Here is a 27,211-nt window from a genome sequence, read left to right as displayed (position 1 = left end):
GTGTTGTCTCCAAGGGTTAGAAGGGCTGGATTCATCTCTTTTTCATGGATAGTGTGGGACCCACTGATAATGGGGTACTTTGACGCAGTAGTGGGCTTGAGCACGATATGGCCATATGGTGGGACCAAACCCCCATTTTTATTTATGGACTCTCTTCAGATTTGGTAGTAATTTCTTTTGCATTTGCGCGCTATTCTTTTTTAATATACATGTCTTTTGGTTCATAGCTGCAGCAGCTTTGGAAATACATGGGTATGCTCCCCCAAATTTTTTGCCTGTTTATTATATATATATATATATATATATATATATACATACATATACATATACATATATATATATATATATATATATATATATAGTACTTAGTGGTATATACTGCACTGCTGAATACACTTCACTATCTGATCTCTTAAATTGTAAAAAGCACAAATCTCTCCCCCTACCTAACTGGCTGTCTTAACTAGACTACTCTGCTGACTTCACTGCACTGTCTGATAAACTACAAATTACGCTCTTCTCCCTGCCTCAACCACTTCCTAAACGCCCGCACAGTCACACACACTACACGCCGCTGCTGTGTGAGCAGCCTAATTTATAGTGTAGGGCGTCTACTTAGCCCCTGAGCCATGATTTGCTAAAGGCAGCCTGCCTTTGTCCAATCATGGCAGAGATGATTTGATTGGCCAAAGCATGGAGGTCAGGGGGCATGCTTTGGCCAATCACATAATGCACTGCAAGCACATGCACAGTGCATTCTGGATGTGGGCACTCGAATTTCCCCTCAAAGAAGCACATCTGTTCGTCATTCGATGAACGGCGAACAGCCAATGTTTGAGTCGAAGCTCATCCCTATTTCCATTATTTCTTATGGGGAAATTTTGCTTTGATATACGAGTGCTTTGGATTACAATCATGAACGAATTATCCTCGCAATCCAAGGTTTTACTGGATTTTATTTCTAAGTGAATCTTCGTAAAGTGAGTCAACCCTTAGCTATAGAGTGAAACCCCCCTTTCTCTCTTTTTCTGTCAATTTGGAGATTTACCCTATTCCTTTTGTTCCAGCTGCTTCTGTTACATGCTTCATACTATATAATACATGGGGTCGGTGTATTTATTGATAACTTAATGGGAAATTCACCCACTGAATTATTAATAGATATTCATGCAGGCGAGGTTTTATGAGATTCATTCTGCATTTTCCAGTAACATCCATCCTATTTACAATAGGATAATAGGTGTGTGCAGCCAATTTTATTAGGGTATGCACCCAAAAGCTCAAATACAGATGCGTATTTTTGTGTGTAAATGTAATATATATACACTGCTCAAAAAAATTAAAGGAACACTTTTAATCAGAGAATAGCATCAAGTCAATTAAATTCCTGGGATATTAATCTGGTCAGCTAGGTAGCAGAGAGGATTGGTAATCAGTTTCAGGTGCTTTGTTGTTGATGAAGGTATCAACGGGTGCACTAGATGGGCAACAATGATATCCAAAACAGGAATGGTTTTACAGGTAGAGGCAACTGAAATGTTTTTCCCTACTCATCTTTTCTGACAGTTTATCACTAGTTTTGCATTTGGCCAGGGTCAGTGTCACTATTGGTAGCATGAGGCAATACCTGGCCCCCATAGAGTTTGCACAGGCAGTCCAACTCCTCCAGGCTGGCACATTAATGGGTGCCATTGCCAAAAGGTTTGCTGTGTCTCCCAGCACAATCTCAAGAGCACGGAGGAGATTCTAGGAGACAAGCAGTTTCTCTAGGCGAGCTGGACAGAGCTGTAGAAGGTCCTTAACCCATCAGCAGGACCAATATCTACTCCTTTGTGCAAAGAGGAACAGGGTGAGCACTGCAAGAGCCCTACAAAATGACCTCCAGTAGGCCACTGGTGTGAATGTCTCTGACCAAACAATCAGGAACAGACTTCATAAGGGAGCCTTAGGGCCCGATGTCCTCTAGTGGGCCCTGTGTTCACTGCCTAGCACTGTGGAGCTCGATTGTCATTTGCCATTGAACACCAGAATTTGCAGGTCTGCCACTGGCGTCCTGTGCTTTTCACAGATGTAAGCAGGTTCACCTTGAGCACATTTGACAGATGTGAAAGGGTCGTGAGAAGCCATGGAGAACATTATGCTGCCTGTAACATTGTTCAGCATGAACAGTTTTTGGTGGTGGGTCAGTGATGGGCTGGGGAGGCATATCCTTGGAGGGACACACAGACCTCTACAAGCTGGACAATGGCACCCTGACTGCCATCAGGTATCGGGTTGAAATCCTTGAACCCATCGTCAGACCCTACGCTGGTGCAGTGGGCCCTGGGTTCCTCAATCTATATATAAAAAATGGGTTTTGGCGCTGCTCTATGTGCAATAAAATACTAATATACCTGTATGCATACCATTCTCCAAAAAACAAAATGGATATAAATTACAGTGTGACATATGTAAAATACTATGTACAAAAATTACTAAAGTGCCAGTGCTAAAATAATGGTGCCCAAGTGGAGTGAGCTTCCAATTGCATTCAAATCCTAAACACTCTATGTAATCACACATAAGCCATAAATTGATACAAAAGTGATCTGTGCTTAGTGAACATTCCATGGATAATGTGCAGTGTCCTTTTAATTTGTGCATTGTTCCAGCTATCCTTGCTGGTCCTTATGGTAGCATCAATTAAAGGAACGCTACTTGATGATGTTACCACCAGGGGGTTGTGCAACAGCGTGCATTGTGCCCGGTGTCTCCAATGATGTCCCCCTCCTGATAGTACACTCCCCAGACATCTTTCCCCTTGCAAAAGGGGTATCCAGCTTTAGCAGCTACACCTAGCTGTATGCTGTATCCAAGACCAACTCTCTGGCGGCCACTCCTTGCCATCTCAATGGTACATAGAAATAGTAGAGACAGCCCCCATAGTGTGAATCCATATAAATAGTTTTATTGGTAAAAAAATACAGTTGTGCACTTACATTTAGTAAAAATTCAAACTACTCGAGTCATAAGCCAGGAAGTCTGGGGAGCGATGTGCTGCATGGACCCGAACCGGAAGTGGCGCAATGACGCTAGGCTCCGACCTACGCGTTTCGTCACTTTGCCATCATCAGTAGCAGCGCCACCTTGCTCCACTCACCGGTTTATATCAGTAAAGGTGTCCTAGCAACTCCAGGACACATGATCCATGGTCATTTTGAGTAATTAATAGCACGGATGTTTATCCACTGGTTCCTGGCAACCCCACATCCAATACAACTACAGCCGACCGCGACCTTCCCCCTGTCCAGCGGCATAACGGCAGGCCTCTGCAGATGTGTACTTAACCTTCGTCATACATTCCGGCCTCATGTGGCGAGAATATGCAGCCAGTTCCTGGAGGATGAAGGAATTGATACTATTCAATGGCCTCCACGCTCGCCTGACCTAAATCCAATAAAACCCTGGGACATTATGTTTCGGTACATCCGACGCCACCAGGTAACACCTCAGTCTGTTCAGAAACTCAGTCCAGATCTGGGAGAAAATACTCAGGACATCATCTATCGTCTCATTAGAAGAATGCCCCGATGTTGTCAGGCATGCATACAAGCACATGGGGGCCATACAAACTATTGAGTACCATTTTGAGTTGCTGCAATTAAATTTCAGCAAAATGGAATAGCCTGCTGCATCATTTTTTTTTCACTTTGATTTTTGGGGTGTCTTTGAATTCAGCCCTCTGTTGGTTGATAAGTTTCATTCATCCTTTCATGCCTAACACATTACCCAGTCCATATCAGTATATGGACAGTATATGAATATCCAGCATGATATTTTTCCCCACTGAGATCTAATGTGTTTTCAAAGTCTTCCTTTCATTTTTTTAAGCAGTGTATTTAGATAGATCGATATACATAGGGCTTTTTTTCTCAGACAATAGGTGCAGGAACCCAACTACACCCCCCCCCCTCCTTTCTTAAAGTGGGAGAGCATGCCACAGCAAATGGTGAGCATTGCCAAATTGCACTAGAAGTGGAATGGTCTTAAAGGGGCAATAAATATCAGGAGTGTGCTACATACAGAATGCAGGGTTCAGGATTGTGCTACGTACAGTGTGCTGGGTTCAGGAGTGCAGTACGTACAGAGTGCAGGATTTAGGAGTGCACTACATACAGAGTGAAGAGTTCAGGAATGGGCTTTGTACAGAGTACAAGGTTCAGGAGTGCACTACATACAGAGTGCAGGGTTCGGTAGAGTATTAGAGTGCAGGGTTCAGGAGTGCGCTATGTACAGAGTGCAGGGTTCAGGAGTGCGCTATATACAGAGTGCAGGGTTCAGGAGTGTGATATGTACAGGGTACAGGGTTCAGGAGTGCGCTATATACAGAGTGCAGGGTTCAGGAGTGTGATATGTACAGGGTGCAGGGTTTAGTAGCATGCTGTGTACAGAGTGCAGAGTTCAGGACTGCATATCTCACTGGCCACTTTAAACCAAAATTACCCCCCTTCTCCCAGTTCTTCTCCCACCCCCATATCCCCATCCTCTATCCCGTACCCCACATCCCAATTCTAGCACGAGGCCCCTATCCCCCCATCCACTTTAAATCCTTTTCCCATAGCATCAAAATCCCCCCTCCCCCTAGATGAACAAATGCTGCTTTACACAACCCCCCCCCCCACACCCACACACACACAAATTTCCCCTCCCAGCACAGACCCCAGCGTGGCCCAATGTGGGGCGGCATATATTCTTCCTCCCAGGCTCCTCCATGTTGTCTGCCATAACAGGTTAGAGCTGAGAAGGAGCCTACTGGAAGCTTCCTCGGCTCTGTTTCAGTAGTGTGACAGGCGGCAGATGAAGGGAGAGATGCTGCGCTTTACGGCGCCACCAATTGCATCACAGCAATGCCTGAATGACTGAGATTCATGGCAGCAATTCCATTGGTGCCCCCCTTCCTATTCTGTATATGACAGAAGCTGTGCCTGGGGGTGGCGAGGAGGGTTCAGTGTAGCTAAGAGGGGCGCTGTCACTTCTGTGTTTAGAAGGGACAGTAGTGAGGGGAAAGCAAGGGGACAGCGCCACGTCCGTTGCTCATGGAGTGATTAGTGTGTGCCCTGGCACACCATGTGTGCACCCCTGATAGGATGACTGTACCCCAGGAAAATACAGCTGCCAGCATAGTCATCAATTCTTAAATGTAAAGTTCTGGCAGGTAGACTTACATAGCTGACAGCTCCATCTGTGGACATTGATAAAGTATGGAAAGGTAACTATTACTTAAAATATAGAAAAAAATATTATAAATATGTTTGTGTTTATGTCTTGTTACCTGCATGTATAATGACTTGGTTAGATGTCTGAGGGACCCTTAAAAGCAGTTCAAAAAGGTAGGATAACTGATTACTTGACTTCCATGATAGGGGGGAGGGGGGACAGGGAGTTGGTACATAAGCCAGAAACCCATAGAAGTCATGAACATGTATTAAAAACAGGTTTAGTACTCTCGATAGACAATCATTGCAATAAGAATGCAATGATTCAACAGCTCAAAGCAAAAATGTATACATAAAAATAGGTTAAAAGAATGACAAATGAATGTGTGGGGAAGATAACTATAATCCTTTTCTTACATAGTGTACAATGATAAAGAAAAAAAAAAAAAATTTTCACTGAGGTAATCTTGGATCAATTTAAAGCTGAATTCCAGGAATGAATATTATTACATGGCTACATTGGTCCAGATTGTGATGCCATAATCTCCCCCTCATTCAATTCAAAATCACCTTGCATTTATGTGAATGGGGCCAGTGCTGAACGTGTGACTCTGTGTTCACTATGCAGAAGGGTAACCACAGGACTCGGAAGACAATGAGGATCACTGTAATAGCAGTAACAGCAGCTTCCATGGGAAAAGGAGAAAAAGAGTTGGGACTTTAAATGAGGGGGGCAGCTAGCAGTAGGTAGACTGACACCAGTGGTAACACAGGTTCATAAACAACAATAAAAGTAATGTAAAAAAGCAGATATTTATTCAATAATCTCCACAAACAAATGCATCATGGTATAATCATGTCGCATAAAAATCAAACTTGATAATAAGAGCTAGTTAACATGCAGGATATGATGACCAAGGATAATAGAGGCACATAAAATAACAACTGATGTACAGACCAATGTATATGAATGGAATTGAACTTGCATCCTAAATAACCCAACGTGTTTCGTGGGACACAACCCACTTCTAACAGCAGCTTCCATTGGGATCCCACAGATATGGCAAATGCATACTTTCATTGGTTAAAGCTTGACCAATGTAACCATGCTACAAAATACATATCTTGAATTCAGCTTTAATATAATTTGGTTTGGGCAAATACATTGATAAATATATCCTTTAGTGTTGGAGCCGGTAAGAAATAGTTTCGTTTTTTTGTTTAGAACAATTGGGGGCTCTGAGATCCACTGCATGTCTAGCGTGACCCAAATATATAGGTAACGATCATTGCAGTCTTTTCCTACATTTTTATTATTATTATATAGTATTTATATAGCGCCAACAGTTTACGCAGCGCTTTACAACTTGAGGGCAGACAGTACAAATACAATACACTTCAATACAGTAGGAATCAGAGGACCCTGCTCGTTAGAGCTTACAATCTAAGAGGGACGGTCAAGAGATACAAGAGGTAATAACTGTGGGGGATGGGCTGATGGATAAAATAAGAGTACAGTTGTTAGGTGGTTGCCAGATAGGTTTCTCTGAAGAGATGTGTTTTCAGGGATCGTCTGAAAGTAGTCAAAGTTGGAGATAGTCGGACAGATGGGGGTAGAGCATTCCAGAGGATGGGAGAAGCTCGGGAGAAGTCCTGGAGGCGAGCATGGGAAGTGGTTACAAGGGAGCTAGAGAGCAGGAGGTCCTGGGAGGAGCGAAGAGAATGAGTTGGTCGGTATTTTGAGACCAGATTAGTGATGTAGCTGGGCGCCAAGTTATGGATGGCTTTGTAGGTTATGGTTAGTAGCTTGAATTTAACAGTTGTTTTAGAAATAAATAATTTAGGCGGGGTAGAGGGGAAAATGTCAAGGAGGCTGGTCCTGGGCTCCCAATAAGTACGCCCTGTTGCGTGAAGTTGGAGAAACCAGTCAAGGAGTGGCATTGCTGGATCAGAGCAATGCCCCTAGCTGCCAGGGAAAAACTCCACCAGTTAGGGCGGGGGTAAGGCTACGGGTAAGGAAAGACAGATCCTGGTGGTAAAGGGTTCAGTTATTAGGACAGAGAGGGCTATTTGGCACAAAGACCGTAAGCACCAAATTGTATGTTGTTTACTAGGTACTCGGGTTCGGCACATTGCGGATCGGGTGGACAGATTATTGGATCGGGCTTGGAAGGACCCAGCTGTCATGGTACACATGGATACCAGTGACAAAGTTAGAGGAAAATGGAGAGTCATAAAAATTTATTTCAGGGACTTACAGTAGGAGCTAATTTGAACAGTAGGACCTCGAAGGTAATATTCCCAGAAATACTACTGGTACCTCGGCCACACCAGAGAGGCAGCAGGAGATTAGGGAAATTAACAAGTGGTTAGGGAGCTGGTGTAGAAAGGAGGGGTTTGGATTCCTGGAGAACTGGGGTGACTTCTCTGTTGGTTACTGGTTCTTTAGCAGCGACGGACTGTACCTAAATGGGGAGGGTACAGCTTGGCTGGGAGAGAAGATGGATGAAAACTTAGAGGGGCTTGTAAACTAGGTGTTGGGGGGAGGGTCCAGATATACAGCTAGCCAGCAATGAGTAGGGTTCAGAAGGTAATATTGGAGGCATTAGCGGTAGGGTGATTAGAATGACAAAACCCAAGGTAGGTAAGTTAGCAAATCCAAATGGCAGCCTCATAACAACTAACAAGAAAATAGTATGCGGCAGGACAAAATTATGAGGCTAATACACAAATGCTGGAAGTCTGGCTAATAAAATGGGTGAAATGGAGCTGCTAATCAACGAAGAGAATTTTGATTTTGTGGGAATTTCAGAAACTCGGTTTGACAGCTCACTTGATTGGCTGGCAAACATCCAGGGGTATTCCCTACATCGTAGAGATAGGCAGGGTAGGGAAGAGGGAGGGGTATGCCTGTATATCAAAATTTATGTGTAAGTGAACATGAGGGATGTCACTAATGGAGCTAGGGAGGAGGTAGAATCCTTGTGGGTGGAGCTCCAAAGGGAGCAAAATGATGGCAAAGTAATAGTGTGCATATGTTACAGCCCCCCTAACCTGAGGGAGGAGGAGAGGTGGACCTCCTATCACAGCTTGGAATGGTGGCAAAGCTGGGAAATTTTATTATAAAGGGGGATTTTATTTATCCATCTATAGACTGGGGAGAAGGAACAGCAAATTCGTCTAAGGCTCACTATTTCCTAAATGTCTTGTAGGATAATTTCATGGGTCAGTTGGTAAATGCACCATCAAGAGCACATTACAAGACCTACTGATTACAAACAATATGGACCTGATTGCCGATGTGAAAACACAGGGCAACTTAGGAAACAGTGACCACAGGTCAATTAGATTTAGTATAAGTCACAGAGATAAGAAGCACAAGGGTAATAAAAGTACACTGAATTTCAAAAGAGCCAACTTCCCTAAACTACGCTCTTTGCTAGAGGATATTAAATTTGATAAAATCCTAGGAACAAAGAACACAGAGGAAAAATGGGAGTGCTTTAAGAGCACATCTAATAAAGGTATTGGCCAGTGAATTCCTATGGGAAATACATTTAAAAGAGCAAAAGTTAATCCTGGGTGGCTAAACTCTAATGTAACAATGCATATGAAAGGAAAAGAAAAGGCCTTTAAAAAATACAAGGCTGAGGCATTGTCAGCATTCCAACAATACAAAACAAAATCTGAAATGTAAGAGCACAATCAGGGCAGCTAAAATAGACCACGAAGGGCATGTAGTAAAGGAGAGTAAAAAAAAAAAAAAAAAAACCACAAAATTCTTTAAATATAAAACTGTAAGAAAGTGAGGCCAGAACAAATTGGCCCCATAAAGGATAATGAAGGGAATTCGGTTACAAAAGACAAAGGGAAGTCAAAGGTTTTAAATACATTTTTCTCCTCAGTTTTCACAAAAGAAATGGGGGGGGGGGATATAGCAACCAAGAGTACACCCGAGGGTCCATAAGGAACTCAACCAGGTGATAGCTAGATCATTGTTCCTAATTTTTATGGACAATTTACTGACTGGAATGGTACCAGCTGATTGGAGAAAAAACAACATGGTACCAATATTTAAAAAAGGGCTGAGATATATCCCTGGAAACTACAGACCAGTCAGTCTAAAATAGATAGTATGTAAGCTAATGGAGGGGATGATGATGGACTATATCCAAGATTGTATTATTAAAAATGGTATTATTAGTGGTAATCAGCACAAATTCATGAAGAATCGTTTTTGCCAAACCAATCTATTAACCTTCTATGAGGAAGTGAGCTGCCATCTACATAACGGAAGGCCTGTGGATGTGGTGTATCTGGATTTGGCAAAGGACTTTGATACATTTCCCCACAAACATTTACTTTACAAACATAGGTCTGTCGGCATGGATCATAGGGTACCATAGTACCTGGATTTAAAACTGGCTACAGAGGCAAGTCCAAAGGGTAGTGATAAATGGGGGTACTTGGAATGGTCCGGTGTGGTAAGTGGGGTCCCCCAAGGATCTGTCCTGGGACCTATTCTGTTTAATTTTTCCATAAACGATATAGTGGATGGGATAAACAGCTCAATCTCAATATTTTCAGATGATATCTGCAGATGATATGAGCAAGGCAATAAAATCAGCACAGGATATGGAAACCTTACAAGAAGACCTAAATAAATTAATGGGGTGGACAACTACATGGCAAATTAGGTTTATTGTTGAGAAATGTAAAGTAATGCATTTGGGTGCTAAAAATAGGAACGCAAGTTATTCACTACGGGGAGAACCTCTGGGGGAATCTAGGATGGAAAAAGACCTGGGGGTCCTAGTAGATGACAGGCTCAGCAATGGCATGCATTAAAAAAGGGATTCACTCCAGAGATTAAAAGATAATTCTCACATTCTACAATACTCTGGTCTGGCTGCATTTTGAGTAATCCGTCCAGTTCCGGGCACCATTCCTCAGGAAGGATGTGCTGGAACTTGAGAGAGTTCAGAGAAGGGCAACAAAGCTAATAAAGGGACCGGAGGACCTCAGCTATGGGGAAAGACTACAAGCATTGAACTTATTCTCTCTGGAGAGGAGGAGATGCTTGAGAGGTGATATGATAGCAATGTACAAATACTGTACTGGGGACGCTAGCGTAAATCTTTTCAGTGAAAGAGAATTTAAAGACACACGGCCATTCACTGAAATGGGAAGAGAAGCGGTTTAACCTTAAACAGCGTTCTTTACTGTCAGAGCAGTAAGGATGTGGAATTCTCTTCCACAAGCAGTGGTATCCGCAGGGAGCCTCAATAGTTTAAAAAAGCTATTAAATGGGCACTTTAACGATCATAACCTACAGGGAAGTACAATGTACTATTGACATAAACACAAGCACACTCACACACCACAGGTTGAACTGGATGCACTGGTGTCTTTTTTCAACCTTACCCACTATAAGTGGTGAGACATCTTCAAGTGAAGGTCCCCATCTTATATTTCTCCATCTGTGTATACTGTAAGCTGCAGTCTTAACTGTGTCAGTGCTACCTTTGTAAGTTCCCATTTCTTTTATATTGGTAATACATTTTTGTTACAAATAATTGCCTTTTTTTTTTTCATTTTTAGATATTCTCAATACTCCTGTCCTCAGTAGTAATGACACTTCTAAAAATCTCACTGGTGGCTCCTATGTGTCTCTCCATTGTAATGCGGGTGGCCAGACTGTAACTACTTACACCTTCTACCGTGATGGGAAGAACATCTGCTCTCAGCCCCATGTGACCTGCCAGGATTCCTACCTCTACTTCCAGCCAATCACAGGGAGTGACAGTGGAAGCTACACCTGCACCATCCACAACCCTGTCAGCACCAACACCAGCAACACCCTTCAACTGAGTGTATCAGGTAAGAATTATACAATGGGGTTGAGTTACTAAGGGCAAATATACTGAACATGCAATTGCAGTTGCTCTGGATCTGAGTGGAAGCTCTGAAGTTAGATAAGCTTTCTGGTTTCTATCATCCAATAATGAGCAAGCAAAAATGCTGTTTTTTTTATTTTCATTGCATGTGATTGGATATTCTTTGCAAAGTGAAGCTTTACCTCATTTACTAAGCTCTGGAGCAAGTGCACTTGCAGTGCGCAGTATGTTTGCCTTTAGTAATTCAACCCCCAATATGTTTCATGGATGTGATAGTATCTTTCTTAAAAAAAAAAAAATATATATATATATATATATATATATATATATATATATATATATTAGCTTTGGATAGAGTGGAGAGGGAGTAGAATATCTGGGAGGCTTTTATTGCTGTCTGTGTCCCCGTTAGGGAGATTCCCCTTTCTATTTTTTCCAGTGTATAGTTATTGCCGAGAAGTAAGTGAATGAAAATCCCGAATTCTAGGTTGTCATCAGAACAGAAATAGAGGGAGATAGAGGAACAATTATCCAACACAGGGACACTAGTTCTGATGAGCCTGGTGATAACCAGGATTTTCCTCACTTTTGTGGGATTTATGTTCACTTCCTGTTGTGACTATGGGACAGGAAGTGAAGGGAAATCTTCCCATTGGGACACAGATGATTAAAAAAATAAATTATGGTTTATTACCCTCCAATACTATGTCCAAAATAAAAAATGTTTTGTAGTTCTACTTTAAGCCTATCAGACATGGATATAAATTGTTGTCCGCTATTAATGATGTCACTTGAATTGTGTAATTACTGTAACGTACAGAGTACAAAATATTGTTTGTGGTGATGAATTTTAAAAATTATTGTTTGTGGTGATGAATTTTAAAAATTAGAGTCAAGTTTTTTTTCTATTTTAACAACAAACATGTTATATTTACCTGCTCTGTGTAATGGTTTTGCACAGAGCAGCCCCGATCCTCCTCTTCTCAGGTCCCCCCACTGGTGCTCCTAGCTCCACCATCCTGCCAAGTGCCCCCAGAGCAAACAGCTTGCTGTGGGAGCAGCCAAGCAGGCTAGCTCCTGAGACATAGAGTCTCTTCTCATTGCCAATGGCTCCCACTGCTGTCTAAGCCAATGAGGAGAAAGGGTCCCCGGAGAGATGAGACTCTCACACACATTACTGGATCGAGATGAGGCTCAGGTAAGTACTGGGGGGGGGGGGGGCTGGGCAGAGCTGCTGCACACAGAAGGTTTTTTTACCTTCATGTATAGAATGCAAAAACCTTGAGCCTTTAGAAACACTTTAATGCAGGGAATGTGTTCAAATGTAGTAATAAGAGCAACATAACCTGACCTGCTAAATTGTATGGCCCAGGGTTCCCCCACAACATGCAAAGTACAGCTAATGAACAGGACCCATCCAAGTGAATGGGGCCACACCACAACCACCCTGCAACTGAGTGTAATGCACTTGATTGCGGTATGGTGGCATACACAGGGTTTAAACAGGTGATGAGGAGGCAACATATTGCCTCCTCACCACCTGTCAAATCAAGCAATCTACCGCACATCATTTTTTCAGAGGCACAAAAATGATAGCTGCATGTCTAAACTTAAAGTGGAAGAAAAGTCAAATTCTGACAATTTTTTTTAAACGTTCCCTGCCCCTCCTCACCAGGAGCACTAACAATGTATGGGCAATGAAAGCCTATGAGTGACATCATAGCTCCCAGAATTCAATGCCATTGTCAAGTGCTCCCATACTCAGAGCTGTGGGATCATTAAACTGGACTAGAGTGGATAAACCACTTTAGGACCGGAGGATTTTCCTGCTTTACGTCCAGGCCACTTTTTGCGATTCGGCACTGTGCGACTTTAACTGACAATTGCGTGGTCATGCAACGCCATACCCAAACTAAATTTACGTCCTTTTTTTCCCACAAACAGAGCTTTCTTTTGGTGGTATTTGATCACCTCTGCGCTTTTCATTTTTTGCAATATTAATAAAAAAGCGACAATTTTGAAAAAATAACAATATTTTTCTACTTTGACAGTTAAAAAATATCCAATATATTCAATTTTTGTCATATATTTAGGCCAAAATGTATTTAGCTACATGTCTTTGACAAAAAAATTCTCAATGAGCGTATTTTTAACCGCTTTAAGACCGGAAGATTTTACCCCATTCCCGAACAGGCCATATTTTGCGATTCGGCACTGCGTTATTTTAACGGACAATTGCACGGTTGTGCGATGCTGTACCCAAATTAAATTTATGTCCTTTTTTCCCCACAAATATAGCTTTTTTTTGGTGGTATTTGATCACCTGTGCGATTTTTACTTTTTGCACTATAAACAAAAAGAGATCGAAAATTGTGAAAAAAATAACAATATTTTTCACATTTTGTTAATATGAAATTCCCCCCCCCCCCCCCAAAAAATGTAAAAATCTAAATTTTTTAACATTTTAGGCCAATTTGTTTTCTGCTACATATTTTTGGTAAAAAAAATTGCAATAAGCATATTTTGATTGGTTTGCGGAAAAGTTATCGCAGCTACTAACTACGGAAAATTGATGTCATTTTTATTGTTTTTTTTTAAACTAGTAATGGCGGCGATCTGGCGGCGATCTGCAATTTTTTTTTGCGGGACTGCGACATTGTGGCGAACAGATCGGACCCCTAACTCACATTTTTGACACTTTTGGGGGGACCAGTGACATTATTACAGAAATCAGTGCTAAAAATATATATATATATACAGTATACATATATTATATATATATATATATATATATATATATATATATATATATATATATATATATATAATGTATACAGTTGGTTTGGGCTGCTCATTCACAAGAATTACGTATATATATATATATATATATATATATAATACAAGTGTGTGTATATATATATATATATACGTGTATATATATATACTGTGTATATATATATTTACATAAAAAGTACAGTAAACTGCAGGAAAGGGCACTGGGGGGCAATGTAATGTGATTTTATTTTATTTTGAATGGTATCAGTGTGTTCGTGTGTTTTACATTTGAATTTGCCGCCGGTTCCACCCCCCGGCGGACGTCACGTCGCCGGAGACGGAAGCCGGGGCTCGCAGACGATCGGGAGAGAGCTCCGCCGGCTTACACCGCCGGGATACATCGCTGGATCCCGGAGAAAAGGTAAGTAAAACCTCTTCCAGGATCCAGCGATCTTCCTAGCGCTACCCCGAGTGTGGCTCGGGGTTACTGCTTTTGGCTCTGAAATGTAACCCCGAGTCACGCTCGGAAATACCGCTAGGAAGGTTAATAAAGATGAACTTTACCCTAAAAGGGAAGCTCTGCTTTATGCCCTTCTCTCCCTCCTCTTCTGTTTTTGGCACTTTTTTGGGGAAGGGGGTTCAGGTATCTGGTTTTGACAAGTACCTGATCCCCCTTCTGGTTGTATCAACGCAGAAATCCACTGGAAGTCCCCCCCACCTGTAACCTTCTGGGAAATGTCACAGATCCCACAAGGCTACAGGATTTTTCACAAAGTGCAGCACTGCCCACAGTAAACATGTCGCTCCGGGGACCCGAACACCAAGTTCAAGTGAACACAGCACTAAACCTCTGGACAGGTATGTATCCTTTTTATTAAATGTCAGCAGCTACAGTATTTGCAGCTGCTGACTTTTGTTTTTTGTTTTTTTTCACTTTACGTTGCTTTGGTCACAGGAAGAAAGGATTCTCTTGACATAAAAATGTAATCAAAAATGGGGGACTAGAGGTGTTGCTTTTCTGTTTCTGTGCACTCTGCTAAAATACCTTTCCAGACTACATTAGCAAATAGATTCTATGGAAAATCATTCATTTTTCAAGCAAATCCGCAATTTTATGAGGTGCAAATCAGACTGCCGCTCACTTATCCAATTGTTTGTGAGAGTTTGCAAGGGCAGCTTCATTTACATTCTGAGGACGATTGTGAACACGTAGGTGTGTGTATTTTATTTCATAAACTTAAAGGAGTTGTAAAGTCTCAAGGATTTTCACCCTAATGCATTCAATGACCTTCCTTTTCAGCTCTCTGCATTCAGTCAAGTTGAAAGTTCAAAGAAGCAAAAAAAAATCTTATATATGGGGGTGTCTTAGAAAGCCATGGGCTGGTTCAGCAACCCACTTTTTTTTCAGTGCTATAACAACCCCACACAGCACTGTGTGAGAGAATGATCTGTTTTTTTTTTCTTTTTTTCAAGTTTCAAAGTGACTTTGCTTAATCAGTCTAACAAATTGTGTTTTTAATTTGACAGATCCGGTCTCTGATGTGAAATTAACCAGTAATGTATCAGAACTGGTCTGGCCGGGATTAGATTCGGTGTCTCTGACCTGTTCAGCTAATGGTACAGATGTCACTTACACCTGGAGCCTACAGGGGGTGCCACTGCCCCAGGACCCCCAATATCACCTCACCGAGAACAACACAGTCCTCACAATCACCCCTGTCACTACTAATGACAATGGAACCTTCACCTGTACAGCCTCCAACTGGATAAACAGCATGACCAGCAATGGAATAAATTTCACACTGGGCTGTAAGTGTTGAAACTAATTCTATTTATTACCAGTAAGCAGTTTTAAATGCAACTGTCAGATTTTTTTTTATGAATATGTAATGGTCTACTAAGTTAGTACTTGACAAAGAGAACCAGCCACAAATGGGCTTATGCTAGAATCTGCTTCAGCCTTAAAATAGTTGAAAAAAGTCAGACAGCACTCGGTAGCTCAATCATGAGGAATTTATAAGCCATAAGATATGAAAGATGAAGTATGTCTAAAGTCGATTGAAAGTTAAAAACACATATATTTTGTTTCCATAAACAAAAAGGAAGATTATGCAGTGTTGCAAACATTACCACACTAGGACCCTGGGTACTGATGGGTCGCTGTGTCCAATTGGCAAGAAGAATGACATGGGGAGGCACCAAACACCATGTCCAAGCCGAACCTCGTTGGTGCGTGCAGGTGACATCACTCGAGCAGCTAGGCAGAATCGCAATACCCGGAAGGAAGCCACTGGAACCAGCATGGGGTGCAAACATCCCTGTTCCTGTGACGATGCGTTTCGTGTGCATGCGCTTTGTTATGTCATAGAGGACATGGCAAACTGGTTCCCCTTTTCATTTATGGAAATAAATATGTTTTTTTTAACTTTCTATTGAGTTTGAACATACTTCAGCTTCCATATCTTATGGCTTATACATTTCCCCTTGATTGAGCTACCGAGCACTGTCTGACTTTGTTGTTTTCAGCCACTTAGCATTATTTTAATTTGACCTGACAGCTGCACAGTTTAGCTCTGATTATACTTTGGGGTTTTCCCCCCACTTCCCCATTTCTCACATAAGATTTCCACAATTATCAGCGCTTGGAACTCAGTGTTTTTAGCCTTAATGTTGTGCAGGCTTATTCATGGAAGATTTATATAACTGCCCCCTTTATTGGCTTTTCTTTTTTTGAGCCTGACATTTCAGTTTAAGGGTCAAACATATGCCAGAGGCCATCTGAAGTCTGACAGTCACAAATCTGAAATGCTGCTTAGTGGGAGCATATAAGTATGAAATGATAGAAATCTTTATCTACATTTTGTCCATGAAATGCCTGTGCTCTTTGACATTGTTATGCACTCTCAGGAGTTGGGAGACAGTGGGCCTAATTTAGTTAAATGTGAAGTTCAGTGAAGTGCATTAAACACAAGCATCTAATAAGGGAAGTATAAAAAATAAAGATGGCAAGAAATGTAATGGATGTTTCCAGTAATTGCAAAGCTATGTTTTCTCTTCACTTCATACACACCAGGCCAAATGTGTCAGACAGTTGACAGCCAGTAGCTGTCAGTCTTCAGGTGACCAATGAGGCTCTGATTCTGAAATTGAAGTGCCAGACTTAGACAGTGTGAGTAAAGCTAAGTAAGAAGATAGTTATCTTTCATAAGTAAGAATGCACAATTATAATAAATACTAAATATTGAAATTATTGCATAAATCTAGCTGTATCTGGTAAGTTAAAGCTGAAGTCTAGGTATGATCTTTATCACATAGTTACATCATAGCTCCCAACTGTCCCTGATTTTGAGGGACTGTCCCTGATTTGGAACAAAGTCCCTCTGTCCCTCTTTCCTCCTCATTTATCCCTCATTTTGGTCTGATCTGTATAGCTGTATATAAAATGCACTTTATATCTTTCAAAAAAGTGTTTCCCAGTGCTAAACCTTTCACCCAATTTCCCAATCGCTGAATTTGTAAATTTCACAAGCCAATATAAAGAAACACTAGTGGTAAAAAGCACTTGTGGGTTTAATTAATCATGTTTAAGGGGGCGTGGCAGGGGGTGTGTCCTATGCCTGCGCTCTTTTAAAAAGTTATTGCGTTTTCCAAACTATGGGATAGATTTTTGGACTTTTTATTTATTTTTTATGTTTTTATTAGTAATGGTGGCGATCAGCGATTTTTAGCGAGACTGCGACATTGCTGACCCCTAACTGACATTTTTGACACCCTTTTGAGGACCAGAGATATTACTACAGTAATCAGTGCTAAAAATATGCACTGTTACTGTATAAATAACACTGGCAGGGAAGGGGTTAATACTGGGGGTGATCAAAGCGGTTAATGTATGCCTATTGGTGCTTACTCACTGTGGTGGGCTCTGTGACAGGCACAGAGAGATCGGGGTTTCAGCTTAGCCGCTCCTACCATGGCCCGCTCCCGCAGCCTGCCTCCCGCTCTGTCTAAACACAGCGGGAGTGCGGCTCTGGCGGTACTGCAGAGACCGCGTGCACAAAATCACGTAGATCTATGTGATTTTGCGCAGCCAGGCCGCCCTGTTGCACTATATCTGTGGTGGGCGGTCGGCAAGCAGTTAAACAAATCTCGCTCCATAAGTTTTACTTGTATATCTGCTTCCCCTTTCTACACTCTTTGGAAAGTGCAGATCACGTTAGAAATCTTTTTTCCTCTTTCAGCAACACATAGGGGTGTAGAATCTGGGCTTAGACTGTGTGAGAGCTGATTGGAGAAAAACAGCTTTTTACTGTTTACAGCTGTGGATTTAACATATATCGAATTCTATTATAATTGTGTTTTGTTGAGGTTTAAAGTGGTTCAAAAGGCAGAAGTTTTTTTTTTACCTTAATGCACTCTTTGGAGGGGTGGGTGGGTCACTCTGGGTGCAAGATCAAGAAGTGCACAAAAAGGCCCCTGCTCCCGCTGCCCTGACTCCGCTGTCACCCTCCTTGCACCCATTAGCAGCCTGAGCCTGGAAGCTGTCCGGTCTCAGCGATGGACACAATTTGTGATTGGCCCAACTGGGTCACATGATGCAGTATGGTGGTGGGCAGAGCTGGATGTGGCGGATTATAGTGGTCAATCGGCACAACCGCTTGCTCCCACAGCTCCGCTGTCTGCTTCGGCCTCTGCTTCGGATTTCATCGCCTGTCACAGGTTGTGACTCACAGCAGAGCATGGAAGACTAAACCCTACCAGGTTAGTGGTGATGGAGGACACGGCTGCATCCCCTCCTCTCCTCTGTGCACCTGGCTCTGTCCTCCTCTCCACCTAGCTGCAACTTCCCCTCACCTCTGTGCACCTGGCTTTGTCCTCCCCTCCATCTGGCTGCAACTCACTCTCCCCTCTGTGCACCTGGCTCCGTCCGCTCCTCCACCTGGCTGCAACTCCTCCTCTCCTCTGTGCACCTGGCTCCGTCCTCTCCTCCACCTAGCTGCAACTCCCCCTCACCTCTGTGCACCTGGCTTTGTCCTCCCCACCACCTCGCTGCAACTCACCCTCCCCTCTGTGCACCTGGCTCCGTCCTCTCCTCCACCTGGCTGCAACTCCTTCTCTCCTCTGTGCACCTGGCTCCGTCCTCTCCTCCACCTGGCTGCCGCTCCTCCTCTCCTCTCTGTAACTGGCTCTGTCCTCCCCTCCACCTAGCTGCAACTCCTGCTCTCCTCTGTGAAACTGGCTCTGTCCTCCATTCCACCTGGCTGCAACTCCTCCTCTCTTATGTGCACCTGGCTCATTTCTCCCCTCCACCTGCTGCAACTCCTCCTCTCTTATGTGCACCTGGCTATTTCCTCCCCTCCACCTGCTGCAACTCCTCCTCTCCTCTGTGCACCTAGCTCTGTCCTCCCCTCTACCTGGCTGCAACTCCTCCTCTCCTCTCTGCACCTGGCTCTGTCCTCTTCTCCAACTGGCTGCAGCTCCTGCTCTCCTCTGTGCACCAGGCTCTGTCCTCCATTCCACCTGGCTGCAACTCCTCCTATCTTCTGTGCACCTGGCTCTGTTCTCCCCCTCCACCTGCTGCAACTCCTCCTCTCCTCTAAGCACATAGCTCTATCCTCCCCTCCACATTACTGCAACTCCTCCTCTCCTCTGTGCATCTGGCTCTGTCCTTACCTACACCTGGCTGCAACTCCTCCTCTCTTCTGTGCATCTGGTTCGCTTCTTCCCTCCACATGGCTGCAACACCCCCTCTCCTCTGTGAAACTGGCTCTGTCCTCCCCTCCACCTGGCTGTATCCTCCCTTTTCACTGCCCCCTTCCCACCACTGTATAATGCTCACCCCCCCTTTCCCCCCACTGTAAATCAGGATTATAGGCTGGTCGCTCTGCACCAATGGATCGGTAAAGGCTCTGCCTACTCATCATTTACAGCTGGAGTCTCTGATTGGTTGCCGTTTATTGGTTGAATCTGTGATAACTTTTTAATTACGGTAGTCAAAGCGCTATCACTCAGACTCAACCAATAGGAGAAAATAGATTTAGAACTAAACTAGAGAAACTTAACATAAATAAATCACCGGGACCGGATGGCTTGTACCAAAGGGTTTTCAGACCATTCTTCTTGATCTTTAAGGATAGTTTACAGACGGGTATGGTGCCAGCTGATTGGAAAAAAGCCAACGTGGTACTAATATTTAAAAAAGGGGCGAGATATATCCCGGGTAACTATAGGTCGGTCAGCCTAACATCAGTAGTCTGCAAGCAGGGCCGATCCTGGGCGGGTGCACGGGGTGCACCGCACCCAGGCGCCGCGAGCTGAGGCGGAGGAGGGGCGCCAAAGCTCCAGTGGCAGAGTCCTCCCCTCCTCCAGCGGCAGTGCCGTACCAGCGGGCAGGCAGGCGGGGGGTGTGTACAGCCGGTGTCCTGACACCGGTGTGAAGGAGAAGGCAGCCATTTTATTAATACAGAGGTCTTATCATTGTGCGGACCTTTTTCCACGCCCACCTTATGTCATCACTAGGCTCCCTGCTGCTCCTTATGTGGCTCGGAGTCTCCGCCTTCTCTGTCCCTCAGACCGGAAGTGGCGGGAACCGGGAAGTACATGGAAGCTCCTCTGAGGTGTGTAGAGCACAGCGTGTTCCGCCTATATAGGATTGGTAAAGCGGGAGTCGGGAGGTGAAGGTCTGTAATAGAATGGGGCTTCCACAATGGCGGAGTCAACAGAACAGTTTACCTGTCAGACATCCCAAGTCTCCCGTGACTTGCGCCTTTGGCCGGCGGCTCACGGACACCCGCAAGTGCCGTGCAATCTCCCGGCTGCCACGGGAGACTTGGGGTGTCTGCCGGGCCTCCGGTGTGATGTTTGGATGGAGGAGAGGAGGAGCAAACCTCCGGGGACACACATCGTCTATCATGCCTGGAATCAGCACCGTCACTCGCTACCAGCACCCTCTAGTGGCCACGGTGCGTCAGTGCGGCTTGTCTCTGTTACAAGATCATGGTGCACATGTATATGATACAAAGCCTTATTGGAGGGGGAGACTTGGTCCAGAAGGAGGGGGCAGATCACAAACAGCCAGCTATGTGTCGGGAGGGGGATGTCTGATCTGAGCATGGCCAGCTGGGAGCCCTATAGAGCCTGGGTACAAGAGCTTGCACTCACATCCAGCCCTGAAGGGACACAAGTGAGCACAGGGTAAGGTGGGGAGAGCACAGGTGGGCACAGAAAGTAGGAGAGGGCGTAGGGTAAGGTGGGGAGGGCACAGGGGTTGGGTGAGCCCATGTGCAGTGGGAGAGAGCACAGGTTGGCACAGGGTAAAGTGAAGAGAGCACATGGGGAGGGTGGGTACCAGTTAAGGAGGGCACAAGGTAAGGTGCTTAAAGCACAGGTGGGCACAGGAGCAGGGTGGGCACAAGATGAGGTGGAGAGAGCACAGCGGGTATGTAGAAAGGGTGGGCACAGGGTAAGGTTTGGAGAGCACATGATGGCGCAGGGTGGGCACAGCAAAAGGTAAGAGGATACAGGTGGGCAGAGGGTAAGCTAGGCAAAGCACTGGTGGGCACAGGGGTAGGGTGCAAGGGGCACAGGTAATGCTACATCTCTGCCCTCACCTACACTGAGTGTCTTTCCCCCCCCCCCCCCAATATCACACAGACATGCTCTACCAGCTGTGTACATCGTTGCTCTGCCCTCTCCTGGGCATTCTATACATTTAGGAGCACAGTGACAGAGCCGATATTTCCTGTGTAGTTCCTGCTCCCGTCACAGGCGGAGTGATATCAAATGTACTCTCCCTGTGACAGGAACCAAACATGAAGCATCGGCTCTGCTCTCTACTGCAGCCCCTGCTTTCTCCAGCTCCGCTCCTGTCACATTCTTGTCAGAGTGGAGCCAGCAGTACCCACCAGCATTACCAGCAGTACCCGATGCATTTGGTGGGCACTGGTAGGCTGCATTTGGTGGGCACTGGTAAGCTGCATTTGGTGGGCATTGGTAGGCTGCATTTGGTGGGCACTGGTAGGCCTCATTTGGTGGGCACTGATGAGGATTCATTTGATAGGCACTGATGAGGCTGCATTTGGTGGGCACTGATGAGGCTGCATCAATGCATTGATCTCTTGTATCATATCCGCAGTCTCTGACCATCTCTTGTATCAAGTCTGCAGTCTCTTACCATCTCCTGTCTGGGGGATCTGTCTAACAGACTCTCTAACAGATGCCCTCTCTGTGTCCATTAGAGAGACCCACCTCCAGTTCCCATTAGAGTACTCTGCTTCTCTTACTGTAATTTGTTTATTGTTAAGAGATCGTGGGAGGGTCCCGGGTAAGAAAGACTTCTTAGGGGAGCATCTCTGTGTTTGAGCCATTGCCATAGAAACATTTGTAAAGGAGAGGAGTTAGTAAGATGACCACGCCCATGTGGGGGTGCCAGAAAAATTTCTGCACCCAAGCGTCTGTGACCCTAGGATCGTCCCTGTCTGCAAGATTTTGGAGGGGATGTTAAGGGACCACATACAAGACTTTAGTAATGAAAACGATATTATTAGTAGTAATCAGCATGGATTCATGAAAAATCGTTCTTGCCAAACCAATCTATTAACCTACGATGATGAAGTGAGCTGCCACCTAGATAAAGGTAAGCCTGTGGATGTGGTGTATCTGGACTTTGCAAAAGGCATTTGACATTGTTCCCCACAAACGCTTACTGTACAAACTAAGGAAGGTAGGTATGGACCATAAGGTGAGTACCTGGATAGAGAACTGGCTCCAGGGGAGAGTGCAAAGGGTGGTGATTAATGGGGAGTACTCGGATTGGGCGGGTGTGGAAAGTGGGGTCCCCCCAGGGTTCTGTCCTGGGACCAATCCTGTTTAATTTATTCATAAATGATCTAGAGGAGGGGATATCTAGTACAATTTCAGTATTTGCAGATGATACTAAACTAGGCATGCCAATATCTTCTATGCAGGATGTGGAAACCTTACAAGCGGACCTGAACAAGCATTGAACTTATTCTCTCTGGAAAAGAGACGATTGAGGGGGGATATGATATCAATGTACAAATACTGCACTGGTGACCCGAGCATAAGGAACAAACTATTCAGAGAAACGGAATACAATAAGACACATGGCCACTCACTAAAACTAGAGGAAAGGCGGTTTAACCTTTAGATACGTAGGGGGTTTTTCACTGTAAGAGCGGTAAGGATGTGGAATTCTCTTCCACAAGCAGTCGTATCAGCAGGGAGCATCGATAGTTTCAAAAAACTATTAGATGGGCACCTTAAAGACCACAACATACAGGGGTGTACAATGTACGGTTAACGGCTTTAGACCCACAACGACTGGCAATTAGTACAGCTAGATGAAGGCCAAGTCCACATATTTCTCTTACTAAAAGTTTCCTTTAGGGTTGCAAACTTTCTTTGATGCATCACTTGCTAATGATGTCATTACAACCGTATTTTAGCAGTTGGCAGATGTTCATTATTATGAAATTATAGCTAAAAAAAATTGCAGTATCATAAAGCTGCCAAACTGTTTTGTAAACCTGACACACATTCGTAGACTTCTAACTTTTTTTTTTTGAATCATATTAGCTAGGCTTTTTTACTTTTTGTTCTGACCTGATGTAACAATGACTGTTGTAAATTGCAGCTGGGATCTCGGCGGTGACACTGACCGGTAACACTTCGCAACCATACATCTGGGCCGGAGAGGACTCTGTATCTTTACATTGCTCAGCTGATGGATCAAATGTCACTGTCTTCTGGAAACTGAATGGAATACCATTACCCCCGGGTTCTCAGTATCACAAATCAGAAGGTGATTCTCCTCTACACTCCAATCTCCTCATCAGCCCCGTCTCTAAAACTGATACTGGACCTTTCACCTGTGAAGCATCAAATCGGCTCGGCAATAAAACCAGCAATGCCCTGAACCTCAACTTGGCCTGTGAGTAATAGTTTTTCATTAATATTTACATTATATTTTTAAAATGAAGGCAATGCTAGCATTTGAAATTTGTATAAGAAGATCAAAAATTAATATGTCCGTTTTGTGTAACACTGGCGTGTCATCATCAGTTTCTAAAAAAAAAATCTTTGTGGAAATTACCCTCTGCATTCATCATATATTTATTCAGAGACTACAGTTTATTAGCTGAGAAAAATTAGAACAGGACCGATGTAAGACATTATAGGTTTATTATAACGCAATCTTTGTTCTATTATATTTTGTTTACAAACTTTTTATTAAGTGGAAAATGGTGGTACAGAATAAGCACAATTATACAGATATAAAAAGACAGATAATTCTGATACATACAGTGTCTTAAAGTATTCATACCCCTTAAAAGTTTCCACATTTTGTCATGTTACAACCAAAAATGTATATGTATTTTATTGGGATTTTATGTGAAAGACCGACACAAAGTGGAACATGATTATGAAGTGGAAGGAAAATGATAAATGGGTTTTACATTTTTTTTTTACAAATATATGATAAGTCTGGCGTGATTTTGTATTCAGCCCCCCTGATTTAAGACTTTGCAGAACCACCTTTCACTGCAATTACAACTGCAAGTCTTTTTGGGGATGTCTCTACCAGCTTTGCACATCTAGACAGGGAACATCTCTGCTCATTCTTCTTTGCAAAATAGCTCAAGCTCTGTCAGATTGGATGGAGAGTGTCTGTGAGTCCTGCCACAGATTCTCGAATGGATTGAGGTCTGGACTTTGACTGGCCCATTCTAACACATGAATATCCTTTGATCTAAACCATTCCATTGTAGCTCTGGCTGTTTGTTTAGGGTCTTTGTCCTGCTGGAATGTGAACCTCCACCCCAGTCTCTAATCTTTTGCAGATTCTAACAGGTTTTCTTCTAAGATTTCTCTATATTTGGCTCCATCCATCTTCCCATCAACTCTGACCAGTTTCCCTGTTGTCCTGTGGACAGATTCTCCTACCTGAGCTGTGGATCTCTGCAGCTACTCCAGTTACCATGGGCCTCTTGGGTGCTTCACTGATGAATGCTCTCCTTGCCCGGCCTGTCAGTTTAGGTGGACGGCCATGTCTTAGTAGGTTTGCAGTTGTGCCATGCTCTTTCTTTTTTCGGATGATGGATTGAACAGTGCTCCGTGAGATGTTCAAAGATTTTTTTTATAACCTAACCCTGCTTTAAACGTATCCACAACTGTATCCCTGACCTGTCTGGTGTGTTCCTTGGCCTTCATAATGCTGTTTGTTCTCTAAGGTTCTCTAACAAACCCATGAGGGCTTCACAGAACAGCTGTATTTCTATTGAGAATAAATTACACACAGGTGGACTCTTATTTACTAATTAGATGACTTCTGAAGGCAATTGGTTCCACTATAATTTAGTTAGGGGTATCAGAGTAAAGGGGATGAATACAAATGCACGCCACACTTTTCCCATATTTATTTGTAAAAAATGTTGAAAAACATTTATCATTTTCCTTCCACTTCACAATTATGTGCCACTCTGTGTTAGTCTAGCACAAATCCCAATAAAATACATCTACGTTTTTGGTTGTAACATGACAAAATGTGGAAAGTTTCAAGGGCTATGAATACTTTTTCAAAGCACTGTATATCCTGGTATATATAGCATGGAAAAGACTGATGAAGCCATAAAATAGTTGACAGACATGTAGAAAAATGCATCACAAGATGTGTAAAAGCTAAGGAAAATGACTGTAACAAAACCATTATTGTCAATGTAAAATGCTAATGTTTGCACATGAAGACTTCGGCAGTTTGTACAATAGTTAAATAGGAAATAAAAAAAATAAAAAAATGTTTATTAAAAATAGCTACCAAAATATCCAAGAAAAAAAAAGGGAATCGAAAAAACATATTACAATGGTCATACCTAGGATCCCATTTAGTATTGCAATATGTCATAGAATTATATAAAGTTTGGAATACTTTTTCCATAGGGCAAATGGAGTCTACTCTCATTTTAATAGATGACATTTTCTGACATTCCAAAAAATATGTGAAAAAGAGCCCAGGGATGGGCATACTCTAAAACAAATAGGTAAAACTGATGGGAATATAGAATGTTTTTTTAACAGGGATAAAAAAAAAAAAAAATTTTGGAACTCTCACAGATTGCAAGTAACCTGATTTTTTTTTTTTCTATTATACTAACATGAATTTACTGAAGAAAAGGCTCACTGTACTGCTAGCCACTACAAGACTCCTTTTCAAAATATCCATTGTTACGTTTTTCTGAAAGGATACAATCATTGACTTGCACGAAGGTGTGCCTAGTGCTGTACTTTATGGTGAGCTAGGTAATGTGATCAGGGACCATGTAGCAATATAATGCCCAACGGTTTTCAGTAGCAGCAGGTCCTACTCTGAAATCTAAATGATGATGTATCTCTAGTCCAATATTAGTGCTGGTCCAGGGAGCAAATGCCCTCCTAAACCCATCACAGTCCAACCCTGGTCAGTGACAATCAGACAGGGGTTCATAAAGCTATAATGATTGGTACTTTCAGGAATGAACACCAAAAATACCTGAACATTGCTAAAAATTATTATCACTATGGTAAATACATGGTTTTAGCTTAGTAAGCTGTCCAGTGATCTTTCCCTGTTGAGATAGGTCAGTTGAGCAAGTCTGTTGATGTCACAAATGGCTGAACTAGGAAATCCTTATCAAATATCTATAGGAGAAAAAAAGAGAAATGAGACACTTTAAACAGTACTAGCAGATCCAGATTTTATAATAAATCAGTATATAGTGCTCACCTTTTCAGGAGGCCTTGAAAACACAATACTGTACATCACAGCCATCAAGCTTCGGTATTAACCATTCTCATCATAAGGGTTACTGGCTGCATTTTATAGGATCTAAAATTACAGGTTCCTGAAGAGGTGAGCTTTATATACTTATTTATTACTAAATCTGGATCTGCTGATACTCTTAGAAGCACCCCATTTTTTTTTTTCTTCTTTGAGTTTACATCCCTTTTGGGAGTTTTTTCTGTGGCTGCTCAACGAGTATCAAGTATACAAGAGTTGATCTGGGTTGGATTTTCCTGCTCCCCCCTGTTTCCTGGGATTTTAGGACTATGGGCCATTTATATTTCTGTGTTAGCTCTATTTTCTGCTGATCAGTAGCTGTTAAATGAGATAATTTCCAAGGAAACAAAGGGCAGAACTTGGGAGTGAAGGAAGGCATGGCTACATTTTTGTTCTGTATGATAAAAAAAGAAAATAAGGGATTACTGATATTTAAAAACATGTGCAACATGTATAGAAACTCTTATACATATGGGTTTTATTGGTAGAGTTAGGTGAACAGTTGAAGCCGA

The 27,211-nt window shown here is 43.0% G+C and overlaps 1 protein-coding gene across 1 annotated transcript in view; it reads left to right on the top strand.

Moving 5' to 3' along the window:
* Positions 1-27,211, top strand: part of LOC309568016 (cell adhesion molecule CEACAM1-like) — a 214,013-nt gene that overhangs the window by 147,826 nt on the left and 38,976 nt on the right. The window contains exons 3-5 of the mRNA XM_082273588.1: positions 10,797-11,075; positions 15,395-15,676; positions 23,520-23,816. Coding sequence (XP_082129714.1) covers positions 10,797-11,075; positions 15,395-15,676; positions 23,520-23,816 — 858 coding nt within the window. The remainder of the gene's footprint in view (positions 1-10,796; positions 11,076-15,394; positions 15,677-23,519; positions 23,817-27,211) is intronic.

The sequence above is a fragment of the Pelophylax lessonae genome, assembly GCF_965119305.1.
Source record: "Pelophylax lessonae genome assembly, chromosome: 12".
NCBI classification, from domain to species: domain Eukaryota; kingdom Metazoa; phylum Chordata; class Amphibia; order Anura; family Ranidae; genus Pelophylax; species Pelophylax lessonae.
Note: the sequence above shows the minus strand (reverse complement) of the source record. Positions and strands in the feature narration are given on the sequence as shown.